The sequence below is a fragment of the Ictidomys tridecemlineatus genome, chromosome 1 (assembly GCF_052094955.1).
Source record: "Ictidomys tridecemlineatus isolate mIctTri1 chromosome 1, mIctTri1.hap1, whole genome shotgun sequence".
Taxonomy (NCBI): domain Eukaryota; kingdom Metazoa; phylum Chordata; class Mammalia; order Rodentia; family Sciuridae; genus Ictidomys; species Ictidomys tridecemlineatus.
In genome coordinates, this window is record NC_135477.1 from 257062014 (window position 1) to 257087513 (window position 25500).

Consider the following 25500-nt stretch of genomic DNA (forward strand, 5'->3'; position numbering starts at 1 on the left):
GATTTTCCTAGGAATTCCACATTTCTCCGAAAGCCTTTTGGGGATCTCAAGCCAGCACAGCTCTGGGCTCCAGGGACCCCAGGAGCAGAACCACTGGCTGCTGGCTGGAAATGTGCTCCACTGAGGGCACCGTCCCACAGGCCACCTGGGGCCAGATCTGCACGTCATGTTGCTACCCAAGTGCGAGGTTCAGATTGGGGTTGGTCGCGGCCTGAAGTCTGTCCTCTGGTTTTTGCAGGTAAATGGATGGAGTTGGAGAATATTTTGCTAAGTAAGCCAATCCCCTAAAACTAAAGGCTGAATGTTTCTTCTGATTAGTGGATGCTATCTATGATGGGGGCGGCATATGGGAAGAATGGAGGAACTTTGGATTGGGCAAAGGGGAGGGTCGGGAGGGGTTATGGGGATAGGAAAGATGGTGGAAGGAGCTGGACATCATTACACTAGGTACATTTATGATTGCATAAACGGTACATCTCTAAACTGTGTACCACCAGAGAATTGAAATGTTGCACTCCATTTGTGTACGATGAATTGAAATACATTGTGCTGTCATGTACAACTAAGTAGAAAAATAAAAATTTAAAAGAAGGGAACTGGGGTTGTGGCTCAGAGATGGAGTGCTCACCTCGAATGTGTGAAGCATGGGTTCGATCCTCAGCACCACATAAAAATAAATAAATAAAATAAAGGAGGATTATATCCATCTACAATATACATATTATATCCATCTACAACATATATATATATATATGTTGTAGATGGTGAGCATTTTAAATACTTTAAATATTCTAAATATATATAATATTTAAAATTATATATAATATTTTAAAATTATATATATAATATTGAAAAAAAATAAAATAATACAGGTAAAATCATTATTTAAAAAAAAAAAAGACTTGAGATGTGGGTCAGTGGTAAAGGACCCCTGGCCTGGGTTCAATCCCAGCACCCAAAAAAACAAAAACAAAAACAAAAACAAAAAAATTCACACAAAAGAAGAACAAGAAAAGGAGTACCCCTTAATGCTCTGCCATATTCAGTATCCGGAAGGCCATGTAGTCAGAGAACACCTACCTGAGAAGGTGCACCATGGTTGTTTAATTCGTGCTGCTACTAGTGGTATTAGCACAGAACACACTCAGGTCTGTGGGCAGAGGAGAAGCTGCGAGGCAGCATGAAGGATCAAGACCCAAACGGACCATCCTCCTCCTCTAGCTCAGATTCTGTCAGAGGTTGGCAGAATTTGCTTTGGTTCTGCAATTCAAGGTACTCGTCACACGTCTGTGTCCTGATTGACTAGGATCAGTATTTTTCTCAGGACCCAATGATTGAAATCAATGCTTATGTGTCTATAGACAGAAATTTTCAAAATGTAGGACACTGAAAAGCCTAAGAACAGAAAATACAAAGCTTGATTGCTCCAGAAAGAAAATTTAAATCTAGCTGAGATTCCGTCTTGCAGTCAATTAGGTAAGATATTTTTCAGTTACTCCACAAGTTGCTTTAAAATTTCAGAATATATAGTGATAATCTCACCAAATATGCTGCCTAGAGAGGCTGTTCGTTCTACTCCTAGGCTTGCGGTTGACTGAAACGGAGGTGGGGAGACACACACGCAGCAGGACATGGCAGATGGGTGGCACTCGGGGCTGCTCACAAGGCACCTGGGCTTGGTGCGTGTGGGCTCAGACAGGCTGCAGGTGCACACGGTTGGCTTCCTTCTCCTGCCGAGTCTTCCACATGCCCTGATGTCCCCCTGTGCCATCATCTTTAAATCCTTCATTTTCAAGGTGAGGGAGGCAGGTGGCTACATTTCCATCCACATCAGCAAGTGGGGGCCCCTAAGTCCACCTGATCTGAATCTGACAACCAGCAAACTCTGCTGAGGGCAGGAACAAGGAAGGAGAGACCATGGGGACTGGGGAATAAGAGGCTCAAGACACGCCCCTGGCATGAAGAGAGGGAAGAGGGTCTTGGGGCTCCATTTGCAGTTCTCTCCCAAAGTGACTTCACACCATGATTCAGTTCAGATCATTCTTATTTGGTTAAGTATTCAGATATAGTCTCTGTGGGGAAAAACAAGTCCATCAAAGCCCTGGCCATTCCAATTAAACATCAGGAATGAGGGCGTTTCGTAACATCCTGGCCTTTGTTCAGAAGCTGCTCATCAGCTCAAATGGGCAAGAGGCCTGCTCTGATCCAAGGTGGTCTAGTCTTCACTACTGGCCTCGATGGGCCTGAGCTCCCCGGTCTTGAGCATCAGCCCCCGTGTCTTAGGACCGGCCCTGCCTTACAGCAAACTCACTGTCGGTCTTCAGAAAAGCTCCTGGCTGCTAATACCACCTCACCCCCTAACAAACACAGAACTGGCACTAAATATAGCAGGAGATGAAAAGAAGAAAGAAAACGCACTTGGAGGAAAACCTACTGCAGAATTAGTGCTGGGGAGGATGAGCAGCGCGGTGCCCTGGAAAAGGTGCAAGATGAATCTTGTACGAGCAGATCCTCTGCAAGAAAATGAAGTGCTCAGATACCTTATTTGGATTTTAAAATAAACCAAGAAAAGACAACGCTACCAAAAATATTTCCCTCTCTCCTGCCTGCCTCTCCCTCTCTCCCTCCCTTCCTTAATTTGAACATCTTGCATCAGGAACAACTGGTAGCTTCTTGCTGTAAAATTAATTCCTCTAGACTTAATAATCTAAACAGTAGATTGTACTCAAAATCCCATTAGTGTTCATCTTAAAGATAAGCTGAGATATCTGAAAGAAGAAGTTGCTTCTATAAAGTGAAGTTTAATAACATAAAAAAAATCTCAGAAGAGTTATAAAATCATCAGGATGCTGAGTAAGACATTGTTAAGATTAGAAAAACAAACCCCATGTTAAAATCTTGCCTCCAGAATACAGAGGTTAGGGGCTGGGGTGGTGGCTCAGAGGTAGAGCGCTTGCCTAGCATGTGTGAGGCACTGGGTTTGATTCTCAGCACTGCATATAAATAATAAAATAAAGGTCCATTGACAACTAAAAAATATTTTTAAAAACATGCAGTGGTTAGGTTTGTCCTGTAAACATCCGCTCCAGAGTATTTCCTTGGAGGAACATTGACTCTGGCATTTAGTGTGCAGAGGACCACAACCTTGACTTGCAGGAACATGCTGGGGCATTAACTCCCACTAACACTCAGTGTCATAAAGACTCACGTGTGTGCTTTGATTATTAATTGTCCTTCAGTTTCCTATGGAAGAATTTCTTTACTTCAATCCCTCACATTTTACAAAGTCAACCTGCTTCTTTCTCATACCCTGGAGGAACCGCAGTCCTTGACCACCTCTGCACTGTGGGACACTCACAGAACCCTCCTCGCAGCACTGTTTCGGCTGACAGCCTGCCTCTGGCCACAGGTTGAGCTAATGGAGGACAATGCCCACATCACACTGGCCTTTGCTCCTGGGAGACCAGAGCTGTGTGTGTGAAGCAGGGGGACCCAGCAAAGGCTTGCTGAGTGCATCACTACCTTAGGGACAGACAGAGAGGACTCACCAGGGACAGAGACAGAGAGAGCTCTGGGAAAGGGCCTGAGCTGCAGGGCCGGCCGGGAGTGTCCAGGAGCAGGACATGTGTGGCAGCAGACAGCAGGTGCTTCAGTGCCCACAGGGAAAGATCACCTTTCCCTCAGCTGGGACTGAGACCCCGCCACCAAACCAGCAGCTTCAAAAGGCTGTTTATTCCACGCAGAAGACCCGGGTCACTCTGCCAGCCAGCCCAGGAAAATGCCCAGCAGCTTCAGCGACAAACACCAACTCCAAGTGCAGACTTGGGGTTGGAAGTCATGTCAGCGGCTTCATAATGAGCATCGCAGATGGAAGGGTTATTACCAGGGGAAAACCTAAAGAAAGTCCTTGGGCTCCAGGAGAGCACGGACGATGCTGCTTGGAAAGGATCCGTGACACCCCAGAGGGCAGGGACATTCCCACTCCAGGCGGGCCCCTGTTCCCACTGAAAGTGACCTCATGATAAAAGATCACAGACCTTGTGAGGCAGTGGTCGCAGGAGGAAGAGTCAGTGGATACAGAGAGCAGAATGAGCACAAGGTAGGACCGCATCGCAACAACCCGAAATAGGACATTCGACAAGTCTGAGGTGCTGAGGGCAGGTTAGACTCCATGGTGAACCAGCGATTTGGAGGAGAAAACGACAGGGCTGCTTCCAGAGGAGACCTCTCTCTCGAGATAGTCGTGCCAATGTTGAGGTCTTAAACTCAAGGGTTATCCTAAGGAGGAAGGTGATCTGAGTAAACAACTCCTCAAGTGGCACAGGAGACCACGGAAGACATAACAGAGAGATCCAACTTGCAGTCACAGTTTGAGGATGGAAAAGAGAGTCAGGAGGAGATACGGGACAGTGGCCTGGCGCAGGACGAGCCTGTGGTGGAGGAGCCACACTGAGTCCCACAGGAAGAGTGGTGGCCAACCCACTTTAGCACAGGAGTCTCTTTTCCACAAGATGGAATCCTGTGATGACCAAGGGATCTGCTCCTCCACCCAGGAGACTTCTCAGTATAACAGGTGCCAGGGAAACAGGCAAAATGATTTCAAAATGATTTCAAAATGTTTGAAAACATTGTCACAACTAGAAAAAATAACAAAGTAATTAATATGTCGATTAATTAGCATGCACATGTTTGCACAGAAAGAAAGCATGTTTGTGATAAAGAAACTGAGTCCTGGGAGGAGAAATGGTATTCAGAGGGAGCACTGAGCAAAGAAACTGCTAAACACAATAACAATAAATGGATCATTTGAGCAACTTAGTTTAGACACATTCAAGCAAGCTAGCATGGGAGATGGGTACAGAGTATCAGACTTAGAATGAGGCCTGCACAGCTCCCCAGGGTTGCATCTGGTAAGTGACACATATAGGCTACCGGCTTTAAGTCAATCATGAACACCAAGACCAAATCACCAAGACTGAACTGGAAACTAAACCAGACTAGGATATTTCATTCCCAATTTATTTGACAGAATAAAAGAGAAGAATTTCCATTGGTCAAGAGAAGGCCAGAAGATGAGAAAGAATAATTAAAATCAAATAATAATTAAAATAAATAATTAACAGCCAAGAGGTGGGTTAAAAAAAAGCAAAACAAGACTGCAGCAGTAATTATAATACACGTAAATGCATTACACTTGTTAAGTAAAAGAAAGAGACTCTGGGTCCGAGGAGACAAGATGGAGCCAAATGTTGTTTACCAGAGACACACCTAAATCCATGGGTGGACAGGGGAAGCTGAAGGAAAGAGGATCGAAACTCAGCCAAAGGGAGGCTGCAAGTGTGTACCGACATTAGAGAAAATAGACTCCAAGGGAAAGAGCTCCTGCGGGGTAGAAAGCTTCCTATTAACTGCTGCGTGACCTACTTTCTGTTCCCCCATGTGACCCCTGTATCTGTGCTTTTATCTCTGCTTGGGGTGAGGTGGGCAGATGGGCATCACATGATCTCTGCTACACAAAGCTCAAGGTAACAACTTTGGGAGAAAATTTTCTTCTGACATTTTTCTAGCATTTTCATTTGCCATATCTGGCAGGCTTGTTCTAAAGATGCATTTTTGGTTTGGGGAATTTTTTTATAGTGATATTTTTAGTCAGAGCCACTCCCTTGTACTTGTTATAGGGATGTAAGTCCATCTCAGGTAGTCTGGAACATTAAATCTGACAGTGACTGGGTACCTATTATCATCACTGTGATGACAACCCTAATTGTTCTTTTATTGCAGGCTATAATGAAACTGTGAACTGGAATCTCTTATTATAGTTTCAGTCTCCACCTAGATAAAATGGATTGTTTTCATTATCAAAATAATGTATATGGAAACACTTTGAAAGAAATTTCATACACACAGAAACATTTTATAAGATGTTATCATTGAGTGTTTTCTTACTAGAATATTTGAAAATCTAAACTCAATTATAAATTAATGTTCTTGTTTCCACTTTATCAAATATATTTTAAAATGCAATTATACGCTGCCCCAGAACCCAGTTTTAAATAATCTGGACCTCGAGCTGAATAATGTACATTAGAAAACTAGGCTGAAGGAGAGCAGTAATCAGGGCCTGTGTGTGCTAATCCTCTCTTACCGATGTGATTTGATCATCAGGGGTTCAGCAGACACTACGAGGCAATCTCTATGCAACCCTGTCCCATGTCTGTGAGTATGGGCAACCCTGCCTGCTGTTGCATCCCATCTGCTGGATGTCACACTGCCGGGCCCTCTAGAACCTGCCTCCCACCACAAGATTGCAAAGCTTCGTTCCAGTTCTGGCTCTAATCCCCACTTGCTATACACCCCTGGGCAGGCTGCATTGCACCAGTAAGCCTCCTTGTCATTGACTAGAGTGGACATTCCCTCCAAGGACTCTTGTAGGACACATGAGACAGTACATGCTAAGTATCTGGCAGTGTGAGTGGGCCTTTTGAATAGAACATGTGTTAATTACAACTGTGATTGGCTGGAATCAGGCCCCCTAGGGAGACCTCGCCTACCATGGGCAGTTTGGACTGAGTCTGAAGATTCTAACCCAGGCAGGAAGTATGTGCAGGCCTGCCTCATACTTTGGTGATTCCTCCGCAAAGTGCCCACTCCAACCTTCAGAGATCCGAGTATGGATCCTCTTGCATGATTTCCACAGAAGCACCTTTTATTCTCAGTAATTGGGATAAATTCGTGTAAGCATGTGACCCTCTGGATCCATGAGTCCTTCATACAAAACTGAGGGGTGGGATTGATTGTCTCTGGTTCCCTTTCTGCTCTCAAGTTTTATAATTCTGAAGTTCACAAGAGAATCAACAACAGAATGTAAAGCCCCTCAGAGGCACATGATGCAGACCTGGTGCAGGAGGACACCAGGCTGCCGGCCAGTGGAGCAGGGATGAGCTGCCGCTGGGCCAGGGCATGGAGCTCAGAAGGGGCTGAAACTGGGTGAAGACAGGGTGGGGTGTTTTCTGAGCAGCAGCACCAGGAAATGCATTTGGGAGCCCCTTGGCAAGCCTTCACGCTTCCTGACATTAAATATTTATCCTGTCTTTCAAGTGCCCTGAGCATTGCACTGAGCAACGTCCAGCTGAGACAGACTCACGGCACATTTCTCCATCCTGTCACAGGGCAGAAGAAGGACTCAAGCAGGAAGCCCGGCAGACAGTGCCAGATGGCCCGGGGGAAAGGTGGGCTCTTCAGGCCAGGAGAGCAGAGGGTGCCAGCCTCCTTGGGCGAGGGATTTCAGGGCAGAAGGAGGAAGGCTCCTCCGGTCCCTCTCACTCCACCTAAGCATCTGAGAAATGAGGGAGGACTTCCATGGAGCCTGGGGAGCGGAGGCCCACAGAACAACTGGAGGCCCAGAGAAACAACCAGAAGTCCAGGGGGGCACCTACTCAACATCTGCTTATTAATCATGTTTACGTGGATAGAATTTTACGAGGTTCAGTGGGAGACAGAAAGCAAGTTTAAGAGAACATTCGTGTCTTAAAGCGAGGGGAGCAAAACAGGAAAAATGTTAGAGGTCAAAATGAAGTGCTGTCCAGTGTGGGAAAATGAAGTGCTGTGAAGTGTGGGATAAACTGTACGGCACAGTCCTCAGACCCCTGGTGCCCAATACCTGGGTTGGTGGATTCCAAGAAGGTCCTGGGCGGCTGAGCCGACCCCAGGGGCTTGCACTGAGAGTGGGCACCACCACCAGGGGCATTCCTGCAGGAGGCCTGGGAGAGCCCTGGTGTCAGTGAGGGGCAGAGGGAAAGGGGCTGGGCTGCCCATGGAAGTAATGCCAACCAGAAAGGAATTCCCTGGTGCAGTCTCCAGAACCTGCTGCCAACAGATATCCAATGGTTCTGCTGTCAACAGAACTGTTTCACCCCATGTTGCCCATTTTGATGTTTTTCTCCTTTCATTAAATGCAGCTATGAAGAGACCAATTTGATTTCCTCATGCGGCACCTTCTGGGCCACAGAGGGTGACAAAGGTGAAACCCCAGCAAGAAAAGCATCAGCGAGGCTCCCTTCTCCCCACCGCTTTTATGAGAGACGCTGACTCTAATTCTCCTGGCAGAGAATCTGAGGCTGGCATCATCAGCCCCTTCTGCCTTTGGCATTTCCACTTTCAGAAGGTCGACCATGTCTGTGAGTAGAAGGTAAGGCAGGGCCACTAAGCACTTCTTCCTCAGCTCGGTACCTAATTCATAGGTAAATGCCAGTCATCCTAAGACCTCAGAGCACCGGGCAGCCCTCCAAGGGGCCAGGGAGTGAGCAGTTAGGTGGAGTGGTATTCTCCAGGTCCACCATGGACTATTTGGGATATGCAGAGTGTTGGAAGGAACGTAGAGAGTCAGATACAAAGCCTAACTAAGCCTTTGGAAACCACCCCTATACTCTGATGTTCTAATGTTGACAGTTAAAAGTCTTCACTGAGTGGTGTGGTCACTTATTGGGCTGAGAATTCTTTCCTGGAGTTGACAAGCACTTCACCTGGGCAGAGAACTGCAGCCAGCCCCAGGGATGTCACATTTATGGATCCACTGTCACAAGTCGGGAAGAACAAACACCTTCAAGGTCCACCTCCCTGGCCCTGGAGTGACAAGGGCTTCTTAAGCAGGAAGTAGGTACCAGGTCATTTGTAGCCACGGGATTTTCTCTCTGAGATACCACAGAGCCCAAAGCATTTCCTAGCCTGTGGTACACAGGTGCCAGGGTCTTGGGAGGTCCCCGGGAAGGGGAGGGGACATGGGGCTACAGATGACATCTTGACGCCTCCTGGGAGACAGGATGGAGCGAGAGCTCTGCCAGGTGTGAGAGGGAGGGGCTCTGTGCAGGCTGAGGGCCGGCATCAGAAAGAGCAACACTCAACGAAGGCAGCAGAATTGTTCTTGAGATTCTTTTTTGGGCCTGAGCTCTGTGCTTCTTTTCTATAATAACTTAGTGGGAAGAAAAATCAGCTTGAAACCCTAAATATATACCACCACCCCACACCTCAAACCAGAGTCCTTGGAATAGAAAATGCAAAACATGGCTTCTGAGCGCAAGGCTGTCAACGGCCTTTGTGAGAAGGAGGTTGGGATTCTCAATGGCACCACAATGAGGGACCCTGAGAAACCAGCTGTGGAGGCTTCTGTCGGGGAAAAAGAGACTGTGGGGCCCTGTGCTTCCCACCCCAGGGAATGACTCTGGGGATGGGGGACACCAGGCACCTTTACATAAGAAGCACTTTAGAACGTTGACCAGGACCCGGGACCCAGTCCTTCAGTGTGTGGGTCACTCTCCTATCTGACCTCTCCTCTCTACAGCCTACACGGTCCCCAGGGGATTTTCAGAGACATGGGACACTAACTGTGCACATAAGTAAATCAGAAACCACAATTCCATGTTGGGGAGAGTCTTCAGTGCAATCTGAAAGATCCGAACTATCCTAGAGGGAGCAAAACCCACCAGAGTTTGCAAACACAAGGCAGAGGAGGCACAGGGCGTGTGGAAAGGCAGGGCGCACTTAGGAAGCCTAACCAAAGGATGGTCAAAAAGCTTAGGCACATGAGACCGGAAAGCAACAGATGGTGGGTCACTGTTCCTCAGAGCTCCTGAAGTGGGGACAGGCCTGGAGAAGCCTGTACACTGATGGCACCGTACTGATGTGGTCACCAGTAGCAATGGCACTGCAATGGAGAAGCAGACACAAAGTGTAAACTCCACAGAAAGAGACCAGTGTGGCTTGTGGGTGTGTGTGATCCTGAGAGGTGGAGTTGGCCCCTTGCTCATACCACCTACACGGGCTGTCACAGTCTAGCCGGCAGAGGAAATCATGATTTTGAAATTATGAAGCTATTTATAGTCTTTCTATAACCTCTGACATCACACAACATAATCTATTGACAAGTATTTTAAAAATTATTCTTTTTTATGTTCTATAATAAATTATTATCACAGGAATCCGCTATTGTGTGTAACTATAATGCACCAATAAAAACCAAGAATTTAACAGAGGGAAGACCAAGAGAGTGGAGGAAGGAGATTAGGCAGAGGGAGGAGGGTGAGAAGGGGTGGTACAGGGGATGGGTGTGGAGCACATTATGTTATATGCATTTATTAATATGTCAAAATGAGCCCCACAATTATGTACAACTATAATGCACTAATTAAAGAAATCTGTACAATAAAAAATATCTTTCAGGCTTCTCTGGAGAATGCCCATGGGTTCTGCTGGAAATCTGGCTCAGTGTGGCCCCTTCTGCTTTGATCCGTCTGCAGTGAGCAAGAGGAAGCACCGACCTATGCTTGGGGGCTGCTGTCTGTTGGCTTTCTGAGGACAGCCCGCACTGAGCTCTGGCCAGCCGGCAACACTTGTGACACTCAAGGATAAGCTGAGATTTAACTCATATCCAGAACCAATATTTAAGCCACAAAAGTTGACGACAGTTGGCTAAAATTGAAATACTAATAATGTAAGATATTTGACCATTTGTCATCTTCAAATATTCCAGAATTTTATATCTTGAAAGTGGATGTCAAAAATGTATTTGGCTCAAATTTTACCCCCCCCCGCCCCAAGAAAAGCTTCCTGTTACACTGATATTTACTGGTGTGGATACTCAGAAAACTTAAAGCAGAGGATAAATTGTTGACAAAAACAAATTGGCAAAAACATTATTTCAGGGTGTGACAGGCGACGGTTTAAATAATCTTCAGTTAGCATCTGTCTTGTCCAAGAGCTGCCTCAGTTCACACCCAGGGCTGCTCATCTGAAGGGCACGTACTCCTTTGCTGGGAACCGCACTCTTGAAGTGTAAATCAGCGAGCACCCTATATTTGAATATTTTAAGCAAGAAATCCCGTTTTATAAACTTAACACAGTTTTAAAGAGTCCCATATTTGAAGTACCTACCAAAATCTGTCCAGCAAAGCAGACCAAAAGGATGAAGGCCAGAGACAGGAACGCAGCTCCAAAGGAAACGCCGAGGACCGTGGTCCTGCAGGAAACAAAGGCCACAGGTTAGGGGACACCTAGAGCCCTCTGGAAAGCTCCCAGGATGCCTTGGGCGTAATCGGGACTGAAGTGAGTGGGCCCTGAAACCCTTGAGAGCTTTCCTGAGAAACGAGAAGGAGGCCAAAACAAGGGAAACCCGTGTCCATGGTGAGGTGTGTACTGCTGTGGTCGACAACTTGCTATCACTTACCCAAGCTGCCCTAGAGGCATCAGTTCTTTGTAGAAAAAGAACTTTGTATATTTTGAAGCCAGCCCTTTCTGTATTTTATTTAGAGACAGGGTCTCACTGAGTTGCTTGGGGTCTCACTAAGTTGCTGAGGCTGGCTTTGAACTTGCCAACTTCCTGCCTCAGCCTCCGGACTGGGAGTCATATACATTTCTGATTGGTCCTTAAATAATTAAACAATTCAAAGACTTTTAAAATTTTGTTAAACCTCAGGAGAAAAATATCAGGAGTATGAAATAAGGCTGAAGCGTAACAGGCCTTCCAAGATGGAATTTGAATGGCACACCCAAGGGGGGGTCAGGTGGTGTCTGAGGCCACAATGCAGCCTGGGCCTGTGAGGCTGGTGGGAGATCATGAAGACACACAAGATCTGGCGCTGAGAAGAGGAGCCACACTCCAAATGCCCCCTGTGGAATCGGATAAGCAGACGCAGTCAGCAGGAAGCTGAAATCACCCCGCAAAGCGCAGGCCGTGAGCCCCAGAAGAGGAGAAACAGAGTGAGCCATTAGTGGACTGAGTCATGCCCCCGACGCTCCCTGACAGGAAGGTTTCCCTCAGTCAGACCCCAGACACCGACTCCATTACGAGAGATGACCACAGGGTCATGCACACATACAGCAAGAGCTACAAACCAACGCTGAAGTCTGACCCAGTAATGTATCGGGCACTGAGTCATGTCCTGGACGTGATTCACAGTGCTTTCAAATATCTGGCCTGATAATAACATTTTTTTTCTCATAAAAATTACATTTTATGAGTAATCGTCAGACTGCTAGGAGGGTGAAAATATACCAAATAATTCCACATTGACCTTTCTCATGGGCCAGCTCATAAGAGGTGCCATGATACAAAAAGTGAGACGTCATCCCTGCCCTGGACTGATATAGTCTAGAAGTCACCTAACTTCTCCTAACTAGAACATTCTCCCACCCCACATCACTCTAATGCTTGTTCCTTGTCAGAAGCCAACAGAGGCCCTGCTCCCAGCTCCTTGGCCTGAGGCTGGCTGAGTCCCAACACATCCTCTCGGAGTCTCCAGCCTGGTGGAAGGCTAGGGGGACACGAGTGTGTGCAGAGCTCTTGGTGTGACAGTCCTGTCCTTAGCCCTGTGACTGAAGGGGGATGTGATGCTCCATCTGATGAATTTTGGCTTGCCACCATCTCCCGCAGTTTTATATAAGAGGTCTGACAGATTCTCTTTGACTCTATATTCTCCTAATTCTTTCTCAGTGTCAAGGTAATGCTGGCCTCATAAGGTGGGCTCAGTACCCTTACCTTTTTCTCAACTGGAACTGTTTCATGAACGTCCCCTTCTAGATGGTTTGGTAAACTTAAACTTTAAAACTATTTGAAAATTATTTGATGGTGATGGTGAAGGTGGTGGTGATGGTGATGGTTATGATGGAAATAGTGATGATGATGATGGTGATGGTGATGATGGTGATGATGATGATGATGATGGTAAGGTTGATGATGGTGATGGTGATGATGATGATGATGATGGTAAGGTTGATGATGGTGATGGTGATTATGATGATGATGATGGTAAGGTTGATGATGTTGATGGTGATGGTGATGATGAGGGTGATGGTGATGATGATGGTGATGATGATGGTGATCGTGATGATGAGGGTGATGGTGATGGTGATGATGAGGATGATGGTGATGATGGTGAAGATGATGGTGATGATGAGGGTGATGGTGATGGTGATGGTGATGATTATGGTAATGGTGATGATGGTGAAGATGATGTGATGATGAGGGTGATAGTGATGGTGATGGTAATTATTATGGTAATGGTGATGATGGTGTAGGTGATGGTGATGATGAGGGTGATGGTGATGATTATGATGATGATTATGATGATGATGATGGTAATGGTGATGATGAGGATGATGGTGATGATGATGGTGATGGTGATGATGAGGGTGATGGTGATGATGATGGTGATGGTGATGGTGATGGTGATGATTATGGTAATGGTGATGATGGTGAAGGTGATGAGGGTGATGATGATGATGATGATGATGATGGTAATGGTGATGATGAGGATGATGGTGATGATGATGGTGATGGTGATGATGAGGGTGATGGTGATGAGGATGATGATGGTGATGGTGATGATGAGGGTGATGGTGATGATGATGGTGATGGTGATGATGAGGGTGATGGTGATGATGATGGTGATGGTGATGAGGATGATGATGGTGATGATGGTGCTGGTGCTAGTGGTGATGGTGTGATGATAGTGGTGGTAATGATGGTGGTAGTGGTGGAAGTAATGATGATGCATGCTAAAGACTATTGAATATTTACTACATACTAGGAGCTGTACTGGGGATATTATAGGCATAGTTCACTTTATCCTCATAATAGTCCTTTATGGCAGTTAGTATTACTATTTCATTTTTTCCAAAGACAAACTGAGGACCCAAGAGTTGAGAAACTTGCCTAAAGTCATAGCTCTACTAAGCAGTCGAGTCAGAATTTATGTTTATGCAACTGCATTCTTGACCCAGGTTTGGTTTTTAGGACTAGACTTGTCAGAATTTTGCCATGTTTACTGATTCTATTTCTTGAGTCAGTTTTGAAAATATTCCTAGAAAATTATCTATTTCATTTATATTTTCAAATGTGCAATATTCTATGTGCTATTGACTTACAGTTTAAAGTGCCTCTATTTAAAGGGATTGCTTCTTGTGTTAATGCCACTTTTCTCGTTTTCTCTAGATCAGTGTTTTAAAGATTTGCATGTTCTGTTGATCTTAAGGAATAAATTTTTGGTTTCTTTTTAAAGGCTATGCTTCCTGATCATTAAATATCAGGCTGTAAGATTTATTTATTTCTTTTAAAACTTATTTCAATCTTAAATGTGTTCAGGGACTTTTGTGGCCTAGCATAGGCTATGTCTTGGCCAGTGCTCTTTGACTTGAGTAATTGAGATGATAATATTCTGCAGTTGGGTCTAGTGCTCTATAAAACAGTGATTAGGAATTTGAAAATGTTGCTCATGCCCTCAACATCCTGTTTTACATACTAAGAGCCAGAAAAGGCATAGCAAATGTTTAATTATGATTATGGAGTTGCCTTATTCTCTTTGATGTTTTATCTTTCATGATTATATAGGGGCATAAGCACACTTATGACTTATGTATTTTGATGACTTGACCTTTAACCATTATTTGGCCACTCTCTCTGTTACCACTGCTTTGCCTTTGCATCTACTTTGTCTGATATTACTATGTGTACAGTGGTTTTGTGCTTACTGTTTACATCATACATTTCTTCCTTTACTTCTCTCATGCCTGCCTTTTGTGTTCAAAGTGCATCTCTCAGACAGTGCATGGCTTGGTCTGCTTTTATTTAATGAATCTGGTCTTTTTACATTTCATATGGTTGAATTTAATCTCATCTTATCATTGTCCCTTGCTGTACAGTTTTTGTCTGTGTGACCTGATTGCTATACTTTTTGCTATTATTTTAACCTACCACCTTACTATTTGTTTTCTGTGTGTTTCATTTCCTTTTATTCCTCTGTTCCTTTTTTGTTAATGGACATTTTTCATTAATTAAATATATTCACAGTATTTTAAAATTTTCCTCTATTGGCTTTTTAGCTATATCTATTTTATTTCATTTTAGTGTTGCTAGGGATTGAACCCAGGGCCTTGTACATGTGAGACAAACACTCTACTAACTGAGCCCTATCCCCAGGCCACTCTTGTTTTGTAATGATTGTTCAAAAATTAAAGTCTACATTCTTTTTTCTTTCTTTTTATTTCTCTTCTCACACTTTTTTACTGGTGCACTATAGTTGTGCACCATAGGATCTGTTGTTACCTATTGAGATGTGCACATGATCTAAAGATGCACTTGGCCGATATCACCGCCAGCACTTCCTCCTCTCTCCACCTTCTACCCCGGACCCTTTCCTCTGCTGATCTCCCTTTGATTTTTCATGACATCCCCATTCCTTCCCCACGTTCCTTTCCCTTTCTCCTCTCTGGCTTCCACACATAAGAGAAAACATGACTCTTGACTTTTTAAATTTAATTTTTTTCCTTAACAAAATGGTCTCAAGTTCCACTTACTTTCCTGCAAATGATATAATTTTGTTTTTCTTTCTGGCTGAATAAAACTCCATTAGGTATATAAACAGAATTTCTTTATCCATTCATCTGCAGAGGGACGCCTAGGTGGATTTGTAGTCCGGCTATTGTGAATCGTGTGCTGTCAACATGGTATGCGTGGATCACCATCGTAGGATGACTTCACAGAGTCGAAGCACACATTCTTATCAGAAGTGACTGAGCATGAATGTTGCACCACTTCAAAAACTACGTACGATCTTCACAACAACAAAATCCCATTTTCTTCTACTTCAGAATTTTCTGCATGTATTTTTATTTTTGTGATAAGCCGCTGGCTTTCACATCCAGCACGTGCCCTTGTTACAGCCCTTCACACACGAAGCACGGGCAGCGCTCTTCATTCCCTCCTGCGGTTTCAAGTTTCCTTCCAACATTTCGCCTCAGGTGGAGGCATTTCCATTCTCATTTCTTTTGCTTCGGGTTTACTAGTGGTGGATTCCCCAGCTTTTCATTTACTCATAGAATTGTCTTTATTTCACCTTGACTTAAACATTCTACTCCACGTCAGAGTCAAGGTTGCTGATGTCTACATTTAAGACGCTCAGCCGTCTTCTCTCCTCCCTAGTTTCTGGAGAGAAACTCAGTGTCTCCTCCAACACCTTTGGTTGCATCTAAGTCCTCCCCGACTTATAGTTCAATTATTCAACTATGACATACCATGCGTGTGTGTGTATGTGTGCACGTGTGCGTGCGTGTGTGTGCACGAGTGTGCGAGTGTGTGTTTGTGTGTGTGTGTGTGTGTGTGTGTTCCCCTGCTTGCTGTTAGCAGAACTTCTTGCATTTGGAGGTTGATTATTTTAAAGAAATTTGGGAATTTATTTCTCAGACGGCTGGAAACTCAAGACTCACTGTACATTTATTCAGCTAAGACTGGCCGGTGGGAAGTACTGATGGACACGGGAAGTCAGGGAAGGAAGATCTAACCAGTGTTCTCTACCGAGTGGCTTTTTCCAGATGAGCCGCTGCCCCCGCCTCCTCTAAAGTCCCAGGTCCTTGTGGGTATACCCACGTGCCTTCATCTCACTCTGACCAGGAGCCTTGCTGTCCTTCTGCTCGCACTTCCGGAAGGCCCAGGGCCTGGGTGTCTGCTGCCACCACCTCCATCTGTTCCCTTACACGTCAAGGGAAGTGGCAGGTTCTCCTTGTTGCTAATACCTGGGCTGCTTCATGAGCAGCCCCTTTGGCTTCTCACTTTTCCCCTTATTCTGTGGATACTTCTTACTAAATTCCCTCATCGAAATACCTGAGTTTATTTATGTTTCTGTTGTTGAATGTGTTGAATTGTAATCTATTAACTGAATGAAGTTTTGTTTTTATTTTTATGTATTTATTTATTTACTTTTAAGGCATAATATTGTTATTGGTTAGGTAGAAACCTAGGAAGGAATCAGAGTTACTTCTGAAATTTCTTTTCTTTGTTTTTTTCTTTTGGGGAAAAAATACTTTTTTAAAAAAAAAATTAATTAAGAGTATTGAGCAAATATCTACCTATCTCTTGGGTCATGCCAACTTTGAATTTTATTATGAATAGACAAGTGATTTTGGAATATATTAGCCTTTAATTATACACATATCAACACATTTAGTGATTATTATGGTTAATCTACTTTAAAATCCTATGATTTATTTTGTGAATCAGAGTTTAAGTAATGGATTTCTGCATTACAATTATTTGTAAAGGCCCTTGTTTTCTAAAATTAATTTCATTGTTTTATTTTTTTTAAGGAATAGTTTTTCTACTATTATGACGTTTGACAGAGACCTTGAACATCCTGAAATCAGGTCAAGTAAAGATATTGAAGCCTGAGAAAACAATTTGCTATTAATATTTGACTATAATAGTCTATTAGATGCAGTAGAAAACACCAAAGAACTGCTAGTGATCTTTTTTCTGTGTGTATCTGAAGATCACTCTTTTGATCTTTCCTCAAAATTCAGAATCTGCTAAGGCATGGGGCTGATAAAGGAAAACAATGTTACTGATATGATTATTTATCTCCTTTTGCATTGGTTGGATGCGTGACAGATGTGTATTTTAGCAGGAATGATAATTTTAAAAAAATTTGTTATGAAAAACACAAATTGACTCAAAAAGAAATTGAAAATCTGACTAGATTTACCCATAAAAGCCAAGAAACTGACTTATTAATTTAAAAAATTAAAAATGATATTAAATAAATACTATTTTCAGAGAACAACCTTTGCCCATGGCTTCACTGGTGAATTCTTGCAATCGTTTAAAAATGATTAATGCAGATTCTTCACAAGCTCTTCCAGGAAATAGGAGAAAAAGAAAGAGTTCTTAACTCATTTTATGAGGCAAGTATAATCTTGATAGCAATACCAGACAAAGCTCACAATAAATCAAAACCTGAGACCAATATCTCTTAAGAATATAGGTTAAAATATATCAGCAGAATATTAGCAAAGCAAATTTAGCCACATATAATATAATTTTTGTACCAGAACAATGTGGGATTTACTCAAGAAATGAAAGTTGACTTAATATCCGAAAATCCATCCATGTAATAAACCATATTAACAACCTAAAGGAGAGAAAATTTATGATCATGCCAATAGCTGCATAAACAGCATTTGACAAAATCCAAAACTATTTCATGATAAGCACACTTCACAAAGTATGAGTAAGGTGGCATTTCCTCATGATGATAAAGGATCCCATTAACAACAAACAGTGAACATATCTGGGATTGAAAGGCCAAACCCTCCGTCCTAAGGTCATGAGCTACAACAGGCTCTGCTAGGGTTACTAATATTCAGCCTTGCAGGAAATCAAGCCAGGAAATCAGGCAAAAATAAAAAAATAAAATAAAAATACAACAGAAAGGAAAGAAGGATGGAAAAGTATGTTTGTAGGTGAAATGCTCTTGAATATAGAAAAGGGTCTCACTGCCTAGGACTCTGACCCGAGCCGTTCTCCCTGACAGGCCTAGCCAGAGGACATCCAGCACTGGAGCTGAGGCCACAAGAACAAGGCTGGTGTTCTTGTTCAGATGAACTCAATACAGCCCGAGGCCAGGTTGTTGTGAACTGGATGCTTGAGGGTACCCAAGCTCATAGGTCGAAATTCAATCCCAAATGTGATCCTATCTGGAGGTGGGCCCATTGGGGCATGATTAGGGGACAAGATCCAGTGCCCTTATAAGCACCAGCTGGAGGGCTAGCCATCTCTTCCTCCACATGAGGAGGCAGGGAGAAGACAGCAGCCTGCAGACTGCATGCAAGAGGGCCCTCCCCAGCACCCAGCCATGCTGGCACTCGGACTTCAGGCTTCTGCTGTCTAGGACGGTGAGAAAGGAACCTCTGTGGTTTATAAACTGTGCAGTCTATGGCACTTTGTTGGAGCCATCCACAGACCAAGACACCAGGGAACTAGAACTACCATGAGGCAAAGCGATGGTTGGTCCAAACTCTTAATTATCACCATTTATCCTGCCTGTTCTATCAGAAGCCTGTTCAGGCCCATTAAGCATACCAAGATGTTTGTGTAACTAAATCAATTTTAATTAACATTCTGGCTGTAAAGCTGTGTCTTTTAGACACACCAGCATAATTGATTCATGTACTGGCTGAAAAGCAGATTTGACTCTTCCCTGCCATGGGGCAGGAAAAATCACACCTTTTACCAATGATGTTAGACTTTGGCACTTTCATCAAGTGTATTGTTAGCTCTGTGGAAAAGGCTGAATTGAGACAGGAAGGTCTTTTCCCCTATCTCTGTTCTCTTTCCTTTACGGCAGACAATGGCTGTGACTCAGATGAGATTCACTTGTTGGAAAAACCCCACAGACACACCTCTCCCCCAAAACCTGAAGATCAAACTATCATAAGCTGTTGCTGTGGGTAAATCATGGAGTCCTTCTGTGGGGTTTTATCTGGCGTATTGACTTGACACCCACTCTTCCCCCTGGTCCTCGAGGCCCACCCAAGGGAGGCTCTGCCAAGCCTCTGCCCAGGTCTGTGCCATGGGATTCAGCAAAGATCAAAATATCTGAGGGAGCAAAGTGTTTGATTGTAAGTCAGCATGAAATAATAAAAATTCCTGTTCTTTAAATGACAGAACTTCAAAATGAAAGGGAATTCAATAAGAAACAGATGTGAAAGTCAAAAGGAGAAAATGGTATTTAACTATTACCACTATGGGAGTAGCCTTTCCCTGATAGGAGGTCTTAGCTTAGCCTCAAAAGATTGTGGCCACTTGAAGGTCCTAAGATGTGCAAGAAGGAAAAAGAGCTACCTTTGGTTGACTAAGAACTTCCCCTTCACATGACATGGACTGAAGATGTGTTTTTTCACACACCTTATTCAATGGAAGGGCCGTTTTCTTTTTCTACTCTCTTAGTTGAGCTCACCTCATCCTGCAGATTTAAATTCCACCTGAGTGCTAAATTCTCCAGAATATATGTGCATGCATCTCCTCCCATGAACATGCCCCTAAACCCCACCACCTGCATTCTCTCTCTCTCTCTTTCTCTCTCTCTCTCTCTCTCTCTCTCTCTCTCTCTCTCTCTCTCTCTCACACACACACACACACACACACTCACACAGTCTTTGATTTCAGAGGTGAGCCCCAAGTCCACATTCTCTCCACTGTTTAAGATTCTTTCCTGTAAATGCCAATCATTTTTCCAGTTGTTCAAATGATAAACAAAAATAAAGACTGACAAAACTTAACTTCTCATGTTCTTCATGACCAATCCCACAGCAAGAACTGTCTATGTCATTCCTCACAATATATCCCGACCTGGACCCACTTTACCACCCCCAGGGCTATGCCAGTGTGAACCTTCACTGTCGCCTGGTATTCCTATTCCTCCCTGCCCCCTGGAAGAACGAGAACAATCTTGTCCAAGCATAGGCAGATCACGTCCTCTGCTCAGAATCTGCCATGACTTCCCACAAAGTACCCATGGAGAAATCCACAGATCTCAAAATGACCTGCAGGACCGACCAACATGACCTGCCCTCTCACACTGCTCCTCCAACCCCACCTACCACCACGACTGTCTCCTGACTCTTTGCCCAGCCACCAATCCCACAAACTGAGTTACCCACCAGAGCAAACTGCCTGCACAGTAGTTATTCTCCATCATTTGTGTTTAGGAAATCAATCAGGTCTACTTTTAATGGATATGAAGAATGATACTATTAAACTATCTTCTTTTTCTTTTTAGCATATAATAACATTAAAATACCCTTTGAGGGTATAATAACAATAAAAATGACTTGATCATTACATTAAGGAATAACTGAATGTTGAGTATTGAAATGAGTAATGAAACATCAAAAAATCAAAGTTCCAAGAAATAATAGTTCTAAGATATTTAACATTATAATTTGGCTGTTCATTTTTCTTAAGTAAAATATCATTATTATTATTTTTACTCGGGCTAATGAAACACATGTGTTTAACTAAATTTTATTAGGAAAAAAAATATACCCTTGTTCTAAACACTGTCTTCATACCAGATTTAACATAACCATTTAGTTTTGCTGACAATATGAATAAAAAGACTAAAACATATAGAAACATTTGATGCTTGATCAATTTTGGAAAATAGCTGCCATTTCTAACAAAGTTATACTGCAAGGCAGAATGAAAAAAAAAGCGATTTCAAAAGGAAGAGCCATTTAATAATCTAATTGTCACCTATTTAAATTCTAAGACTAGAACCAGATTAAAAAATTATGAACTGAATAAGACTGACATCAGGCCCCCTTTCTAAAGGACTAAGCCCTTTGTGATTCTTCCTGAGTAACAGATTCCTCTACTAGTCCCTCATTCATTCTGTCACTCAGCACCTTCCCTTTTTGAACAAACCTGGGATGATGAATATGCTGAGGACCGTGACTTGGTCATTGCATAATGTACACACAGACTAAAACTCACAACTTGGTCATTGCATAATGTACACACAGACTAAAACTCACACTGGACCCCACGAAAACATGCCATCGTTATTTGTCAATTAAAAATTTAAGAAGCTACAAATGCGTGCACACACGCACATAAGACAATTTATCAAAAGGAAAGAAAACCAACAAAGCAGAATAGAACTGTAATTTCACTAGCTAAGAAATTGAGTAAGGGAATGTCAGCAGAAGGGAGAGGCACCGTTACCCTAATGAAAATGCTTCCTAAAATATAACAGAATTATTTCCCACCTACATGAGAGCAAGACAGAGAAATTGCTAGGTACACAGCAGGTGTTCACAGGCAGAATGCTGAGAGGCGTCCATGCTAAATGGACCAGGAGGAACTGGGAGCAGATACCTGCTGTGGGGTGTGAGGTTTCATTTCTACCCAAGGCAGGTGATCTCCCAGGAATTTGATGAATTAAGAAGGAACTCAGTTCTGAATAAAATTAGGAGACAAGAAGTGCTCTCCCACCAGGAAAGGGAAAACAGAAAACTCTGTCATTTGGCCAGGTAATTTGCAGGGAAGAGAACTATCTTTGGGGCCATGAGTAGAAAAAACTCATCTGTGAAAACTGAGATCCCCAATCCTGGCCCAGGCCAGGGAGGTTGATGCAAATTCTCATGGTCTGCTTGGTGGAGGAACCTTGTCCGCAGGTTCAACACTACGCTGTGACTTGACCTCATGAATCCCAGAGGAACCTAGAACCAAAAACTGTCCCGTAGTGATGTCTTTACAACTATGAATACATGAAATCAGGCCTGACTGAAGCTCTGCTGTTGATGAACTCACAGTCAGAACTGTGGACAACACTGGAGTCCACCTGGACAGAGTCATACAGACCAACCGCAGAAGTCAACACACTTATTTATGAATGAGAAATAGCAGAATGAAACCAGAGATACTTCCATGTTATATGTGTCAAATCTGCAAATCAATGGGTAGGAAATAAAATATCCATAGGCAAAATATAGAAATATTTTATTAAAAGTCAAGTTTTAAAAAGGACCAAATAGGCTTCTTAGATATAAATACACACACACACACACACACACACACACACACACACATTGAAATTATAAACTCAAAATGGATAAGGAATTTATTTACCTGAATTTAATCCTAAATAAAGGGCAGATTTGTAAACTTTGAGAAAAAAAAATCACAATTTCTTTCTGCAGCACAGAATGAAAAAACACAACATATTGCTAAAAAGAGCCCCGGGAGGAACGATCACACAAAACATAAGGAGCAATGTATAAAGGTAAAGAATTTTAAGAACTGTACTGAATTTTTAAGGACACAAGATCAAAGACTGAAAAACTGCAACTAGTCACTTAGGTACATAAAAACAAATTCACAGCTAGAAAAAATATAGTAAAAGTCCAGGGAGAAATAAAATCCTGAAAGGCGCCCAGAGAGGAACAATAGATTACCTACAAAAAACTACAGTGAGACCGGTGGAAGACGTTTCATCAGCAATAATAGGAAATGGAACGCAGCAGAAAGATGTGGCCACAATACTGAAGGAAAATAAAAGTCAACTTACAATGTTATCCCCGGTCTATATTCAAGAGAAAATGTGAAATAAAGGAAATAAAGATATGGGATGTGTGTGTGTGTGTGTGTGTGTGTGTGTGTGTGTGTGTGTCTGGGTGTGTATAAAAGAATAAAATAACTCGATGAGCCCTTTAGAAGTTAGGAAGAGGGGTGAAAGAACCAAGTAAAAATAAAGGAAACACAAGACAAGATGGTATGTTAAAAGTAGGTCCAAGCCCATCGGTGACGATCCCCAGGAGTAAAAACCACATTTGCGGTAAACAGGACACAGGGATGACATTAGCAAAGCCTGCATTATGCACACATGGGTGCTGACCATATTACTCTGTGTCCTTTTCTGTATCACTGAAATATTTCATAGCAAAATTGTTGAGGAAGAAAAAGAAAGAAGAGAATCACACGAAAGGCAGATGAAGGAGCAACTTAGCTGTGAGGCAGAGCCCGAGCCGGGAAGCTCTGCAGGAGGAAGTAGCTGGGTTTCCCTGGGGCTACTCTCTGTGGACGTCCCAAAGGAAATGCAACCTGCACAAGTGTCACAAGGCTCAAGCTTGAGGGTGCACTTGTTGCTCACAAAATACCAAATTAATGGGTGTGAGAAAATGGACTTCTGCAGTCTACAGAGGTGCAACACAGCAGAAGAGAGACCAGAAAACCAACACCAAGACTGCAAGGACACGGCACTGTGTGCTTCTTAAAAGGGAAATCACACAGAATATTCTTTTTCTTTTTTAAAAAATATTTTTTAATTGTCAATGGACCTTTATTTTATTTATTTATATGCACTACTAAGAATTGAACCCAGTGCCTCACACAAGTGAGCCAAGTGCTCTACCACTGAGCCACTATTCCAGCCCCCCAAACAGAATATTCTTGTTCTCTGAAAGTCTTTGTGTTCTTTGGAGGCATCTTTTAAAATGCCCCAGTCACTTTCTCCTCTCCCAACTCTTTCCAGTGAGGAACAGATCTTGTGTACTCAGGTGGAGAGAACATAGAGGTATTCAGCTGATGCGAAGATGGAGAAAAATGAATGAATTCATTCACTTATTGGGAGGTTTCACTCAAGATTTTGCAAATCTAGAAGAAGGGCTCCTTTGGTCCATATATTCCAAAGCGAATCCTTGGGGTAAGAGGAAATACAGTGGATACGCCTCCCAAAACAGAATGGCTATCTGAGGATCTGTACATATATGAATAATACTTTGCTTTGCTATTACTTTTGTAAATGCCATTGCAATGGCTCAGTGTCCAGAACAAAATCTTTTGGAGCATGGGGGTGATGGTGGGGGACATAGCACTTCTTTCCAGCTTGCTGAGCATCTTCATGAATTAAAGTACCGCCAAATCCAGGCAGCTTGGCTGCTCACAAATGCTAGCTGTGTCATGGGGCTACGTTCAATCGCACAGCTGAATTCCACTGGATCGAAAATGGTGCTTTACAATGAAATATTACTCAGCCATAAAGACAAATGAAATTATGGCATTTTCAAGTAAATGGATGGGACTGGAAAATATCATGCTAAGTGAAATAAGCCGTTCCCGCAAAACCAAAGGCTGAATGTTCTCTCTGATATGTGGCTGCTGACACACAATAAGGGAGGCAAGGAGGGAAGAAAAGAAGAACTTTGGATTACACAGAGGGGGATGAAGGGAGGGAAGGAGGGATGGAGATAGGAAAGACAGTAGAATAAAATGAACATAACTTTCCTATGTTCATATATGAATACACGACCAGTGAAACTCCATGTCATGTTCAACCACAGAACGGGAAGCTGTACTCCACGTACGTATGACCTGTCAAAATACGTTCAGGAACAAGTGGACAAATGTCTAAAAAGAACAAACAAAAAATTTTAAAGAAAGAAAATGATACTTTGGATTTTACATAATCGATGCTGAAGAGGGGAAAGAAAGTCGATTCCAGATTTTTTTTTTTTTCTATATCTCTTGCCAGAAGGACAGGAGATTTTTGGAGAAAGTTGCTTGGTGTCTATTGCTGTCGTTAAGAAGGTTCAAGAGAGAAGATGGAGGAGGCCTCACAGAATGACTGGCTTTTCACCAGTAGGTAGGACCAGAAAGGAACCTGGTGTGCTCAGCCCCTCCCCTCTGCACCGTGTTTCTGGGAGGGGCCAGCTGGACCCAGCCCTGGAGTGGTCAAAGAGGACCGCAGAGGGTGGATTTAGGACAGAAGGGAGGGAAGCGAGACCCACTGGACCTGACCACAGTGGATGGTGGGCCAGTGTGCCCAGGGCAGTGCTGGCCCTTCAACACACTGTGGTGTTCTTTGTTTATTAGAAATCACACCTGAAGGAGATTGTGTGGGGTCAGGTTATTGCACCGCATTTCTTAGACGGTGCATCAGAGTCACACCAAGAGCAACGTAAGAAGGTCACATTTATTTTAAAAAATCCCCGAGGGGAATCAATACGTCCGCTTGGAAAATCAAGTTATTTCTGAGTCTAAGCAAAGCACATGGGGTACTCAGCCTTCAGGACCCGGAGTTACCTTTCCTCCACCCCGACGTGATGAATACCTGTCTGAAAATCAGCACCTTTCATACCTTGAATACAACTGGGCTCCCGGGGAGGGGGCACAGCGAG

General features: G+C 43.3%; 1 protein-coding gene across 2 annotated transcripts in view; it reads right to left on the reverse strand.

Moving 5' to 3' along the window:
* Positions 1 to 25500, reverse strand: part of Adcy2 (adenylate cyclase 2) — a 377335-nt gene that overhangs the window by 62357 nt on the left and 289478 nt on the right. For both annotated transcript variants that reach the window (XR_013424510.1, XM_040273154.2), the window contains exon 15: positions 10927 to 11011. Coding sequence is in view for 1 of the 2 variants with exons in the window: in XM_040273154.2 (XP_040129088.2) it covers positions 10927 to 11011 (85 nt within the window). In the remaining variant the exon portion in view is untranslated. The remainder of the gene's footprint in view (positions 1 to 10926; positions 11012 to 25500) is intronic.